General features: G+C 48.0%; 2 protein-coding genes across 2 annotated transcripts; one reads left to right on the forward strand and one right to left on the reverse strand.

The window, feature by feature from the left end:
- Positions 1-3,046: 3,046 nt before the first annotated feature.
- Positions 3,047-4,991, forward strand: LOC130540178 (transmembrane protein 179). Its single transcript, XM_057059150.1, has 4 exons — positions 3,047-3,441; positions 3,755-3,892; positions 3,966-4,044; positions 4,126-4,991. The coding sequence occupies exons 1-4, from the start codon at positions 3,140-3,142 to the stop codon at positions 4,297-4,299; spliced, it is 693 nt and encodes a 230-aa protein (XP_056915130.1). The 5' UTR covers positions 3,047-3,139; the 3' UTR covers positions 4,300-4,991.
- A 122-nt stretch (positions 4,992-5,113) lies between these two features.
- c16h14orf180 (chromosome 16 C14orf180 homolog) lies at positions 5,114-14,723 on the reverse strand. Its single transcript, XM_057059149.1, has 10 exons — positions 14,564-14,723; positions 14,193-14,469; positions 13,723-13,753; positions 11,281-11,367; positions 10,269-10,389; positions 8,838-8,868; positions 8,657-8,765; positions 7,454-7,614; positions 7,242-7,374; positions 5,114-6,594 (listed from the first exon to the last, which is right to left on the reverse strand). Exons 2-10 carry the CDS (start codon positions 14,343-14,345, stop codon positions 6,389-6,391), a joined length of 1,032 nt encoding a protein of 343 aa, XP_056915129.1. The 5' UTR covers positions 14,346-14,469; positions 14,564-14,723; the 3' UTR covers positions 5,114-6,388.
- Positions 14,724-15,007: the final 284 nt, after the last annotated feature.

Below are 15,007 nucleotides of genomic sequence, written 5' to 3' on the forward strand. Positions count from 1 at the left end.
TTTACCCATTCACCTATGAAAAGAAGCGTTACGTAATAAGTCTGTAAGAAGTCCACAATATTCTTACAGTCTACTAAGCTTCATGGATCTCACTGCAAGAACAAGAACAAAGAGGTAAAACAAACATCAAACCTGCGGCAGGTTCGACTGTGAGGACACAGGGGCGGTCAGTAGGGGGCGCTGTTGCTCCAGTAAGCAGTCTGACAGCGCCTCCGCCTTGGATGATCTCATTTCAGCTCCCCTGAGGATATTTCTTCATCACAACCCAGCAGGTGTCCTCTTTACTCCCCTCATCCAGAATAAACACCATTGCTTTTAAGACCCCTGCAACACAATGATGTCATTCTCCAGATCTGAACAGTGTTTCAGGGCCACGTGAATCACTTGTACCTCAGAATACATCACTCGGTGCATGATACAACGATGATGTAGCTTTGTTTGGCCAGAGGAGTTGACAGTAACATATTCATCTATTTTTGATGAATGAATTTACCGCTGTAATGTTCATTGACCTGGATATTAACCCTAATAAGCAGGGTAATATTCTTGCTGCAGGGATGTGCCCGGGTAATTGTTTTACTGAGGTTTTACTGGCTAATTATTCAGTGGAGATGCAGAAAGGTAATTGTTTTCCAGAGAATTTAGAAGCAGGTGAGGCTATTGGCGAAACAATAATAGCTCTAAATTAATTCATGAGGATTCTAACTTGGAGCTCGTTAACTAGAGATGGCCTGGTTTGGCTGAAGTATCTGCTCATAATCTACTTCTTTTATTACCTCTCGGTTTCAGAATGAGTGTAAGAAAAGTGGTGATTTTCCTCCTGCCCAGAAGTGATTGGTTTAGTTACAGAGATATAGTGTTGACAAATGAGTTTAAATCAGTTCAAGACAACGGCGGATTTCATATCTGCCGACGAACGAGGAGTCACAGTATTAAAGATTGTTATGAATTCCGCTCTTCCCCCATCTGACCTGGTGCGTGATGCTTGGAGACAGTCCTACTGGCACGGTTATAAATGGGATGTTCGCCGCACAAAAACAAAGTCATCGATCAAACTGCAGACGCTCGCAAAGAGATTAGGCCATTTTAGCGAGATATCAGAAAAATGAAATACCATCGATATTGGCATCATTATGAAAATGGCATTAGAGGCGAGGAAGAGGGCGTTGTGGCCCGGCTGATGCTGCATGTCGAAACACTACAGATCCAAACAGAGACTAATAGGCCCTATTAGGGGCATTTAATCAGTGCTGCTGGTTTGGTGACACCCCCCCCCCCCCCCCCCCCATGCCCCCCTACCCCCAGGAAAGATAAAAGGTTACAGGATATTTCATCAGGCATCCCCACATCACTGCCCAGGATGTGAGATGGGAATTGTGTCTCTTTGGCCATTGTTTTATGTCAGAGGAGGACAAAAAAGCTGCTGCAGGTGGGACTGGTTTGGTGTTCTGATAAAGAAACAATGGCTCCTGTTTCTCCTCCCTCGTTCATCACCGTGTCTGATGGTCCTGACCGCTGCAGCTTCACCCGCCACCGTCCTGCCACGCCCTGCTTCCTCCTCTGTGTGTCAGGAACACACACTCCATAAAGAATCCGGCTCCAATTGCTGAGGCTCTTGTCAGTGTTCCATGTTCCCGGACCCGATTTAAAAACCTCAGGGGGTGTCCTTTCAGTCCCCACTTGTGACTCTTTGTTGGTTTTTCCTCTTTAAAGAAAAAGGATGTTTGCTTGGACGCCATTGTGTCTCATGAAAAATGGATGACCTCCCGATGTTTTATGCTGCTCGCTGCCCCCCCCCCCCACCTTTGGACTGTATTCAGGTTAGCTTCCTCCTCCTCCGACCAACCCCCCCAGCTTTTCTGGGGTTGAATATCGTAACACATATTTCAGCCTGACACACTTCTGCTCTGAGTGTCCCCTGGGTGCTCAATTCTGCAGCCCACACATGTTGTATTATTTAAGAGTGCTTTAGATTCCTATCCCTCTCTCTCTCTCTTCCTCTGTGTGTGTGTGTGTGTGTGTGTGTGTGGTGTGTGTGTGTGTGTGTTGTGTGTGTGTGTGTGTGAGTGAGTGAGTGTATAATCTGCTGTTTTATCAAAGAGGAGTGTCTTATTGAGTATTTGGATGTTTTAATAGGATCTTTCAGATGTTGCAGCACTTTTCAGATGTTGCACCCCCCCCCCCCCCCCCAAAAAAAAAAAGAAGAAGAATTGTCTGCATCACCTGCTGGGGTAAAACCCCACACGAAAAGTATATTAAAAAATAAAATAGTGATGATGTAGTAAACCCTCTGGTCTGGCCCTGACACTAACAGCACCTTTCAAGTTACTGACATGCAAACAGAGCTGATTTGCTGCAAACATGTGACATAAATCATGTGCAGTCCATATAGAATCAGCAAAGGCCATTATTTTATAGGCCCAAACTTTGAGATTTAAATAATTTAAAACGTTTGTAAAAAATAAACAAAAAACATCCCGCAACTGTGCACATTGATTTATTGAAGTTTCCACTGGGGGGCGCTGTGAGCAGCAGTTCCTGACAGGTTCAGGGACACTGAAAGACACCTTGGCCTGCTCAGCAGATGGGCTCAGTGGAGTGTGTCAGATGGCCTTGACAGCTACCTGCTTTTCCTTAAAGACTCTCCTTTCTTATAAACAAACCATTACTCTATTTCGCACTCACCCACAAGAGACTCAGAGGGAGCATCCCCCACTGCTTGTGACCACGTCTTCTTGTGTTTTGTCACTGGAAAATCTATTTCCTTGTCTTCACTGTCTATATTCCTAAAATTATTTGGGGTGAAAGCAAAAATGAAGCACAATCAAGTGTAACACTGAAGCAAAATATGACTAGAAATATGACAGAACAATACAAAGAATAGATCATTTATTTTATTGTCAATCATAAATCTTTAACCTTCATTAAAAATATCCTCTTTCTTTTAGTGTGTGTGGGGGGTGGGGGGATGAAGCAGTGATTCAATATTTAAGTTGTTGCAAGAGGGAATGTGTCCCAGCCTGGGTGTAGTCGGGAGGGATGCGGAGCCCCGAGGGCCGCAGCCTGCGCATCCGTCTGCATCCACCGCGCATGCGCACATCTGCAGGACGCACGGTGCAGCAGAGGGAGACGGCGAAAAATGGCCCTGGATAATTTAATTTTCGCTCAGTGCATCCTTTATTTTTTAGCTTTTGTGTTCGGTTTCATCGCCGTGGTGCCTCTGTCCGAGAACACGGAAGATTTCGGGGGGAAATGTCTGCTGTTCACGCGGGGGATGTGGCAAAACGAGAACATCACCGTGTCGAAGCAGCGCTTCATCGTGGAGGAGTGGGGACCCGAGTCCTCCTGCAGCTTCGTCACTTTCGTCGGGATAGCGTCGCTCATCCTGTCCGCGGTGCAGGCCTGGAGGCTGCTATTCCTCCTGTGCAAAGGACACGATGAGTGAGTGCTCCGGTCTCTGCATTTAAGAAAAAATAATCATGGAGGAGGTTGCGTCCTAATTTAAATCTGTTCTTGAACGCCTGTGCACGCATAAGCTACTGTACAACATGCTATGATACGTGCTGTAAAACTGATTAGTCATGTCCTCCATCAAAAAGATGGAGGCAAGTGCAGCCTTTTGGGAACAGAAATATTGACGCCCTGAACCAGCCTCTATAAGTACAACATCAAGTGATTGAGAATCTACACTGACATCATGTGTCAGAAGGGATGGAATTCATCAAAGATTGCTCATGCTGTTGTCTTCTCCCAGCACCATCTTCAACACCTTCCTAAACCTCCTGATCAGCTCCGTGGTGGTGTTCACTGTCTTCCTGTCCAGCACCATCATCAGCGTGGGGTTCAACATGTGGTGCGACTCCCTCACGGAGGGCGGCACCCTGCCCAGCAGGTGAGCTGCCACCCGTCTCACGTAAAACTGCCCAGGCTTTACTCCCTAAACACCAGCCCCCGTCTCATTTCAGCTGCGAGGACCTGCAGGACACGGATCTGGAGCTGGGCTTGAACAACTCGGCCTTCTACGACCAGTTTGCCATCGCTCAGGTGAGACGGATTCCTTATTCAACCCGATTATGAGGTGAATGAGTCACATTTTCAAGTAATGACCCCCCCCCCCCTCCACAGTTTGGGCTGTGGGCTGCTTGGCTCACCTGGCTGGGGATCACGGCGATGGCGTTCCTGAAGGTGTATCACAACTACAGGCAAGAAGACCTGCTGGACAGCCTGATCCACGAGAAGGACCTCCTGCTGGGACGCTCCACACGCCGTGGCTCTGACCTCAAAACTGGCCTCATCTAGAAACCAGAGGATGCCTAAACAAACACACACATGCACACCATCATCATAACACCAGACTCATGTAGACAATCGTATCAAATTGGCTTTTGCTCCCATTGCTGGCTGAATCAGACTGAAGGTTGTAACTTGTGTGTTGACCAGTGGGTTGTGATGTTATATCAGAGTCCTGCTTTGCTCTTCATCCAGCGTGTGAACTGCTCCTCAACACACACACACACACACCACACACACACACACACACACACACACACACACACACACACACACACACACACCATCTCCTAAAGCATTTAATGGAAATATACGCCCTTCTTTCCTGGTCTCAGTACAGTATTAACAGCTCAGACAGATTCCTGGAGGGATCGTTGTGTCTTTGTGAAACTTCTGCATGGATGTACTGCATGATCAAGTACTAGGCTGCTGGTTTGTAGACCTACGGGGACATTCATTGTTTTTCTACACTGATAAATATACCCCGACGTATGCTACACGCTGCACATACTTGAATCCTTCTTTTTTTTTGTTTGCATGTTGCAGCCAAATTTGTCTGCTTTTACAGTGTATTCACACTTTTATCAACAGTTACAAGAGTAAAAAGGTTTTGTAAAAAGGACAAACTATAGTTCAGAGTCTTCATGTACCATGCCGCCATGTGTGAAATTCAAACAAATATATATATTTTGTGCCAATTACTCTGAGGCTTCTCTTCTTTTTCAGGACAAGAGTCATTGAACAGATGCAGATATACCTGCTCTAGTTCCTCTAACAGCCTTTCTCACACTCTCCCACCGACCACACAAGAAGACAGAGCAGATCCGATCTGTAACATTTGATTTATTTTATTTAAAACAAGTGAAATCATCAACTCATAGAAAGCAATAAATCCCTCTGTAAAGGCACTTCTTCCAAAGTGGCCATGAACTGCTGTGAAACAGCCTCTAATGTAAATATGAGAGATACAGGTTCACTGGTTGTTGGGTTTATTGCTAACGATGCTTTCGTTTGACAGTACAGAGTGGAGACGTCTACTTTTTCCTTCTGTTCAGGCCGCATTAGTATTGCTTTGGCATTCTAATGTCCTGAAACGGTTCAAAAAGAACAAGGTGTCAGTGGAAACTATGTGAAGTGTGTTATTGCTCATTGTGCGAAGACTGTGCATCACTTTGACCGACAGTAACCGTTTTGCACATTGGGACCGAGAAGATTCTCTCATACTTCTGCGTTTGGCCTCATTATTTTCTGTGTCCATATAAATACCGGAACATAACCTGTAAGTTAAAACCTCAATATAAATACTTTGACATAGAAATGCAACAAATAACAAAAAGTTAAAAAATATCTGGAGCCATTTGAAGACTGATATTTGAACAGACACAGCTACATCTCTCAGAAGAGTATATAACGTTTACATTAAAGGATATTTGTGGTATCTGCGCAGTTACGTTGAAAGCGGTCGCCATCGTTCGATATTGATACATTTGTGTGACAGATAAGTAGAGAGAATGAAAGAGGTTGTGCTGCAGTTTAGCTGCACCGGGAATCAGCCGGAGACAGTCGTCCACGAGGAGGAGATGGAAAAAAGAGATGTTTCTCACTCAATAGTCATCCAGCCTTTTCCGAGGAGGTGAGGCAACTCCCTGCTATCCTTCCTTATCTTCAATTGTTAGCACACGTGTACCTCCCTCCTCCTCCTCACCACCCAGAGCTGTTTCTACATTCCCGTGGCATTTACTGGACTGAATCCTGCCGTCGTCCTTACACACACAATTGGTTGGGCGTGTCAAAATAAATAAATACATTCCAGGAAACATTCACTCATGAATCTTAGATGATTAGGTGTTATGTTGGTATTAGCATCACGGTGTGCAAAGTCCTTACAGCTTAATAATGAGTGGTTTAGCGCCACCTTTGTACAGGTCGTATATACAAATATGGAAGCTACATATTTCTGAGGTTACATATTATTTTCCTTCTTCACTCTGAGAGTGGATCAACACTGGGCCTGCTATCTTTCCAAAATAGGAAAAAAAAGAAGAGGCCTGGAAAACTGTAAAGCAGGCTCCTCCACTCCCCCGGTGGTCCTATTGCGTCACTGCATGGTCAGCCATATCCAGCAGCCCCACAGAAGCTGTTTCACGTGCAGCAGGTAGACAGCCAGAGCGGCCTCCAGCTCGTCACACAAGCGCTGTTGGTGCCGGCGGTCTGTGCAGTACATGGCCACGCCCAGGAATGACATCAGCAGGAAGAGGGTAGTGAAGAGGGCGAGGTGGGGGTGGGATGGAGTCGTCTCATAGGCTGGGAACAGAAGAGAGGAGTTTACTGGGCTGCTGCAAGTGGGCGTTTCAGCCATTCTGCCCTCAGATGTGTGTTCCCTGCTCCTGCCCCCTCAAAGACCTCATCAGTCCATGTTTTGGTGGAAGATTTGGTGTGAATACATGTTTACAGTGAGGCATCACACACGCTGTGTTCCTACCATTGTTAGAAGTGGGTGAGAGCGGCAGGCCCTACTTTGCTTGGCAACCAAATTACATCCAAATCAGGCTTTTGAGCTTTTACCTCTAAGTACACTGTTTCGTATAAAAGGTCTGGACAGTTTGTCATGCATGATTTAACGGTGGCTCTCAGACACACTTACCACCTACACAGTCACAATAAGGAATGTCTGTGAAACCAAGAGAGAAGACGCCTGTCAATGAAAAGGAGCCATGCTGTGCCCTTGCAGACTCCATTATCTGCCTGAAACAGGTTCCACTGGCACTTATTTGCATGTACAGTATATTAATGAAGGTTTAACTACAGTATCATTACTATATTTATTAGCAGCAACCCCCCTCCCCCAAAGGCAGCAGTTTCTCTTTAAGCTAATGGCAGACAACATTCTTTGTTGTTTTCTCCTCTACAAACGTAGTTATAATGCCTGACGGGACAGGCTGCACTCTCACCGTGCACAGTGGTCTCTGGATCCCTGAATCGAACCCTCCTCTCGCCTCTCCGTCTGTGGGCGGGCTCTACGTCCGTCCCGTAGATGGAACTCGGCCTCTTTAGAATGGAAGTGGGGACTTTGCTGCTGGTTACCTGCAGCAGACACAGCTCGGGCTCAAGGTTCGATGTTTCTACTACATCGTGGGCATGTTGACACTTCCTGAACCCTGACCTTTGGTGCGTCCTCCTGTAGGTGGTGGGCGTCCTTTCTGTGGAGGATCTCTGAGTTCTTCTCCCGGTGGGAATGAGAGAGACAGTTGACGGCTGAATCTCGGATGGACTCGGCCGCGGCAAAGCGCTTGGAGAGCGCGGACACACACTGACCCAGGGAGTCTAGCGAGAGAACCATGACCAGGCATGAGCAGCGATCACTCGCCGCAACAGTCTGAAGGCTGACGGGCGAGGTGAAAACAAACAAGGCCAACTTCCACATGCAAATGTGCCAGAGGAAAGACGCTGCAGTTAACTGTGTCGGCACTGACAGTGAAGGCATCAGTGATTCAATCAGTGGAAAAGTCATTGAGAGAGTGACTCTCACTAATACCACAACTGCTATTATTACAATAACAGCCACTATTTTTACAACTACTACAAAAACAACAACCAAGCTACAACTTTAGAAGTATAATAAAACCTGAGTTACTCTGCGAACTTGAATGAAAGAGCTGTTTATCTGACATACGGCAGCTGCAATGTGTAAACAGCTAAGCCTGGTTGAGTTGAAGTGTCTCGCTGTTGGTCAAAGCGGATTTCTGTGTGTACAATACGAAAGGAAAGGTCACGCACGCACGTGCAAAGACTTGTTTGTGCTCAGCCCATCGACGCCTCCTAACCCCGAACACAGTAAGAGACAACAACACTATGTTTTTGTTCCCCATGCAGAGGGCTCCTGTCTTTATTTAGCCCTGTTCAGCATCCTGACTCAGCAAAACTAAACAAAACTGGTTTAGACTGCACACATAAAAGCATCACAGCAGTCAGAATAATTCATAATTCAGAAGGAGGAAGAATGCAGAACCAGGAGAGTGCAGCCCTGTTTAACCGCACACCAGAGCCGGCACATTCATCCTTTGTCCATGTTTAAAAGACCTCCTCTGTCTGGCATGTTGGATGTGTTCCTTCGTTTAACATTTAAATAGCCTAACATGGTTTTAAGATTACTGCAGGGCTTTAGTGCCTTTCCTCTCCGTGCTGACCTCTATAAAACACAGACCCTCTTGTCATTTCTGGTGCATGTCATGCCTCACGTGAGGAAGACTCCGCCCCCATTCTTCAAGCTGAATGCCGTCAGAGTTCACTGATACGGTGATCGAGCACCACCTGTGTTGTTTTGCCCCACATGGCCCGATGCCTGCAGTTCCAGGTGACCTCTTACCTGAATATTCCGTCTTGCCGATCTCAGCGTAGACGGTGGCCATCAGCTCCAGGCTTTTGGCTGTCACGGGGTGATCATTACCGAAGGTCCTCTGATGGATCTTTGTAGCCTGAAAGGCAAAAGCATCATGGGATCGTGACACCTACAGTGAAGGAAAGACGGCGGTGGAGGGGTGACATACCTTACCACTGTACTCTAGAGCCAGATGAGGTCTGCGAAGAAAAGGGAAAAGAGGTTGGCACAGTTGGGCAAACATTAAGCTGCTTTTATTGTGAGGCTGGAACAGCACATTATGTGCCTTCTGCAAACAAAAGCAGCCTTGTAAAAGAAGAATCCAGCTACCACTTCCGTCTCTCTCCTTCACGGGTACTTTGAAAGGCGGCCTCAGCCTGTGCTGGTGAGATCAGGTTGGGCAGATCTGTTTCAGTGGCAGCTTGATAAATCCCAGTCTGTTTTGATTAGACCTGGAGAGCAGGCGGGAGGAAGCGGAAACCTTCCATTGCTGCCAGCACTGACAGGCGCTGCCATTGTTCAGGCTTACAGAAGGCCACTGTTACCACTAAGCTGGGCCACCGTGACACGCTGAAGTGACAATCTGCCAGCCGTTCCGCTCATCTCTGCCCTAAAAATGAATCCAAGGGCAGTCATCACCCTCACGGGGGCCCCTCTGATGTAGGGCAAGCTCAGTTTAGTGCAACAGATGTCAACTTCGCTGTTCAAAACCCACACTTCCCTTCAATTAGTAATGGCCGGGTGTCTATTTGCACTTCAGGAGGTGCTTCTCATGGGAAATCTGATAGGCACGGACAGATCTGCACATCGGCGGTTTAAAGGACTTCCTGCGACATTGCTGAAAGATTCAGGAAGTCTTTCAACTTCCTGATCAGCTGGGCAATTTTGACAGAGACCTACAGGAGCGGGGGCTCAAGCTTCTGTGCCACAGTCTCCTATCTGATTTAAGATTCTCACAGAGCCCAACCCCCCACCGTGGCCCTGCAACAGGAGCCACCAGATTCCGGAAGGAGTTCCTCCCGTGACACGTACAGGGTGGTGTCCCTTTTCTGCATGTCCACAGGGAAACTCAACTCTCCCTGAAAAGACGGATTGGAAGATTTTCACTGCAGAAAGGTCAATCAGGCGTGTGTAAAACGCGATATTTCGGATGCCCAAACTGCATGACGACAAACACAGAGGGCTCATAGTGGGTCACATAAATTCTTCCAGTCTTGTCTGCAGCAAAATACTTCTCACTCGATTACACAAATCTGATCTGGGTATTAGAAAGGGCGGATTGCTAAACAAAGAAATGAGCTGTTACTTCCATCCAGCTACAGCTTATGTAATATGAGTCAACACAAAAATTAAGGTAATCTAGGTGAATTGTTTACATAGTCACAACTCAATTAGCATGGAAAATATTTAAAGTCGCACAACATAGACACACCTATATTAGAGACATACATCAGTTGGAGCAAAGCATTCCAACAAGTCAGGAAATGATGCATCTAACACTCTATTAATTAATAGGATAACATCAACAATGATAATAATACTAGAAGAGGAGGAACAGAGGAAGAGGAATCCAGCTCCGGCGGGGTGCTGTTTTACCTACTGTTTGCTCATGATGCACAGCTGGGCCAGACGCTCGAGCTGCTGAGCCTGGGAGGCCTGCTCCGACAGCTCCTCTGGGCTGCTCCATCCTACAGAGCCCAGTGTCGCCTCCTCCTGAGGCCCTGCTACACAAACACAGGGCATGGATTCACCGTCGGCCCTCCGCCAAACACTTTATACCTTTGCCCTCTTTTCTGTCTCTCTCTCTCTCTCCTCCCTGCCCTTTACCGCCCTGTGAGAGGCCGAAACAAAACAATAGCAACAAAAAAAGGTCTGTCTGTCCTCCTGTCTGGCTGTCCTGGCTGTCTGAGCAGCAGAGGGAGGCTGACGGAGGACTGGAGACGTGAGAGCACAGATGAGGGCAGGACACAGCAGATAAGGGAGTCACACAACACGCCACGCCCACTCAGACACACTCGTGCAAACAGTGACAAACCACAAACACACAGCGTGAGACCCACGAGTACCAGGACAAGAGGAGCTCCATTTTCCCTGCGGCGCTCTGAAAGGCTTGTCATCACACAAGCATCTAATTATCTCGCAGCAGGAAAAAAAAAACCTGTGGAGAAGAAGCAGTAACAGCAGCGGTGCTGACGGCGCCCAGCGCTCAGCCCCAGCGAGTGCTGAATCAGGGGGTCCGCTGCTGTAAACCATCCTCTCAGCTCTCACAGAAAGGGCCACCATTTGTCTTCCAGTGTGCCTTTCCTCTGACGCTGCGCCCAGCACGCCGAAATGCTGCCTCAGCAGCAGGCAGAAGGACTCAAATGTCTGGAGCACCAGCAGGTAAAGAACCAGCAGCTGTTCAGGGAACGTTTGGCCATTAATCCTCCACCGGGTTCAACGTAAACAGCAATAGACTTTAATACCAGACCCCAGTTTCCTCCATCATAATAAATTAATACTTAACCCCAATGTCAATCTGAGGGTGAAGCATTTTTGAAAGTTTTTTTTTTTGGATTGAGTTTGGATTCATGCAAAGCTGTACAGCGCCAGCAACAGTGTGATGTACTTGCCTGCGCTCCCCTGCAGAGCTGTGAGCTCGATCAGCGCCACCTCATAGAACATTTTCTCAGCCTGGATGAACTGGAGGGCCTTCCCATCTGTTTATACGGGTGAAGGAGCGGTCTCAGTCGTCATCAGGATTAGTCAGGGCTTTAAAAACAGCCCCGTTGCCTAGCCTGGTGCTATTTTTGCCCCATTGTTTTCCAATCTATCTTGAGCAATGACCCCCTTTCACACAAACTGAACGTGTTGCTGCTGATGCAGGGGACAAAGCACGCCGCCGACCTTGAGTCCGGAACTCTGCGCTTCATTAAATAAATGGCACCTGTGTCAGTAAATTGCACATTTTTGCTGCTCGCGCTTGTGACGTCTACAGCCGCGGCCGATTACACCTAATGTGATCTGGTCTCACATGCTTCTCTTCAGAAGTGCCTTTAAAGCGCCCGCTTTGAAAGTTCCGTTTGATGCTGAATTCCTGCGTCGCTTTCATGAAGAGATTCTATAAAAAGCCTCCTAAAATTAGAACCTTTAAAAGCTCCTGAGAGTCCATCCCGCTGTAAAATGACACCGCAGCCGTTTGGTGAATTTACAGCCCGACGGGATGAAGAATGCTTAAAATAAACACAGAACTGCTGGTGGAAATGTCCCGCTTCACACCAGAAACCTCATGAGCAACTTCATCATTCTCAGGAGCTCACATTTCTTCCCTGCTAAGGCGACGGACATATATCAAATAAAACCTCTGCACAATATTTTCCACTTTTTTCCGAGCAGCCGAGCTTGAATGGGAACAGCTGTTTTCCTTCGTTTGTCGGCTGTAAAACAAAAGAAAACCACAACATGGTGCCATTAAAGCTCTCCTGATCCTCTGGTGATGCTCAAGAGTGAGACACAAGCAGGCATTTTAAGAAAGAAGATGGACACCGAGGGAGGAACAAATATTGATTCCTGACAACCATCTGTTGTGAGCTAATGGAGGGAAATGCGGCGCACCGTGGCCGCCTCGTGGAAGTCGCTCCGGAAAGGATGCGAGTGCTGCATGTGCTGGGCCATCTGGGAGGGAGGATTAGGGGAGCAGCCACAACCAAAGGTCAGGGCACTACTTCTGTCTGATATTTTTAGCCTGGCAGGACCACAACACCATCCGCTCCAGGGGACGCGTGCTCTACTTCGCCGCTGCACACACTATGAACCCTACCGCCAACCGGCGCAGCTCTGCAACGACTCTCATGGACGTTGCTCGACACGTGCCGCTTGCCAACAGTGCACAGAAATAAACTCATAAAGCTCACTATCTTATCTTCCCAGAAGGGGTGTGGGCTTTCCTCTGTAATTATATCATGTGATCAAAAATTGGCTTCACGGTCCTCTGCTGAACGCACCTTTCAGCTCCTGTGTGCCCTCCACTGCACATCCGCTCTTTAAAGTTCATTAATCTATCGGCTTCCCCCTTTAATTCAGACTAAAGTCAAACTGTCTGGGTCAACACACCTTCCAAGAATCATATATCCATGAACACTCAGCAGCTAAAAGTGCTCTTCTGGCACCTGTACAAAGGCCCGTGGAACGCCGCCAGCTCTGATAACCTTAGCTTGGGATCTAAGGGGCCACAACCTGGTCACTGTCTCCATCAGCTGCGACTAATAGTAGATCTGTCTGCAAGTCCAGGGCTTCACCATGACAACAACATGCCTGGAATATCTGTGTGTAGCTTTCCTGTTTTGGGATCTGGCTGCAGCAGAAGTAATGATGCTGTAAACATCTCTCCAGCATTCCCACATCCTCAGCTGGTGTGCGTTGACCCTTCCCTCCCTCGAGGGCGGGCCGACCGTGTTGTCGTGAGAGCCGAATGGAAAAAGAAACGGAAACATCTCCAGAAAACGTTCCGTGGAACAGCCTGAAGTTGAATCCGTGAAACAACATGTGCTCGGCGATTATCTCGAATCCTGTTTGAATAGCTTGAATGAAGCAGGTATCAAGATGGGGCCCCGCTCTCTGCTTTTGTAAACAAAGCCCGTCAAATTGACCTTTTTTGGAAACCCGGCAGTGAGAGGAAGACCATTACTGAGGTGAATCATGACCTGAGAAGCTAAGTGTGTGATTGTGTCAGTAACAGAGAGAAGAACCCAGCAGTAACGTATCCTGTAACACAACACCTCTCTATTATCTCCACCTCCCATACGGCTTTAGTTTATAGAGCCGGTGAAGTGGGTGAAAGACTAGTCACTGCAGGTTAATTAGCACTGCTCTTCTCTCTGGTGTGCAGAGATAAGAGTCTACAAATCCTCTTAAGAAGCACACACAGGATGAGCGCACAAGTGTGGCGACTGCGTTATTATGAACCGGCCCCAGAAAACCCACCCAAGGGTGGGTGTCCTGGCATGATGCTGGGTTAGCTGTTTAGGCTAGCACGAGAAATGCAAGAGACACCCTCCCTGAAGAGTCAAGGATACAATTCTTTTTTGTGATGAAGAGTTCTGCAATCTGTGAAGCAGAGAAAAACAAGGGAGACGCTGAAGTTAATGACTTTGATCGTTATTCAGGCGTGAATATGTCAGATCATTAGCAAAAAAAGACAAAAATGAGAACATAAACCAGATATTTTCTTGATTTAGACAATGAATACTGACACTATGACTGTGCGTGCTGGATAATTTATCACCAGGAACACTTCCTCAATCTTGGTGAGACTGACATCATCATCTCCTGTCAGTGCAGGATGTACGTGACAAACTGTCAGAGTTGACATTGCTGCCTGTCATGTCAAGGTTGAATCTGCCTTGCTGTGCTGTGCTATGTGATGCTGATCTAAATGAGCACATGATACAGCAGATTTGGTGGACGCATGCAGTGAGGCTGCGAGTCGACGCCGGTGCGCGTGCAGGAGTTTTCGGCTCCATGTGTCTGGTCATCTGTGGCTCACCTGGTGGAGGCAGTTGGGCAGAGAAGTGAAGCTCTGCACGTGAGTTAGACCCAGCAGGCAGCTGAGGAAGCAGTGGAGGGCGGCCTGGTACTCCCCCTGCTGCTGGAGCTGCTGTCCCAGCTCGAACAGGCCCTCCCTCCCCTTGTTCAGCATCCCCAGCTCCAGGCAGGACCAGCAGCGCCTCCCATCAGGGCTTTCGCCGGCCGGGGACGGGTCTCCTCTTCTCCTTGCCTCTTCGCCGAAGCCACACAGGTGGAGAGAAGCAGCTCCACACACACTGACAGATTCACAGGGAGTGAAGAAGACACAGCGGCTGACATAAACACAGACGCAGAGGTGCCAGAAGAGGGACGAGAGCTGCACACACTCACTCAGTTTCCTGTAAGCACTGTAAGTCAAGGACAGGTGGCGCGGAGCAGGCTGGAGCAGCGGCGCTGACTCTCAGGAAACATCCATTCCCCTCCCCTCTCTGACTGGAACAGAAAAGGAGGACAGAGGAAGTGGGAGAGCGTCGGCTGCCTGAGCGGCAGAGCTCTCAGCCAATCCCTGCTCCGCTCAGGCACTCTAGCTCCACCAGCGGCTCCCCCCAACCCCCGCAAAGCTGTAGGTGTCAATAATGTAAAGTAAGGATGGCGGTGCGCGCGCTCTGTGGTGCACATCTGTGTGATGCATATGCAAAGGGGTGACCCAGTTTTCATGGGTTGTGCATGCGTGCGCGTTTCCCGCTGCTGTGCAGCTGAGAGGGCGTGCACGGCTGCTGTTAATCGCCAACTAAACAGGAGTAAATGCGTCGACAAACTATCTGTGAGAAACCA

This window comes from Takifugu flavidus, chromosome 16 (genome assembly GCF_003711565.1).
Source record: "Takifugu flavidus isolate HTHZ2018 chromosome 16, ASM371156v2, whole genome shotgun sequence".
Lineage (NCBI taxonomy): Eukaryota > Metazoa > Chordata > Actinopteri > Tetraodontiformes > Tetraodontidae > Takifugu > Takifugu flavidus.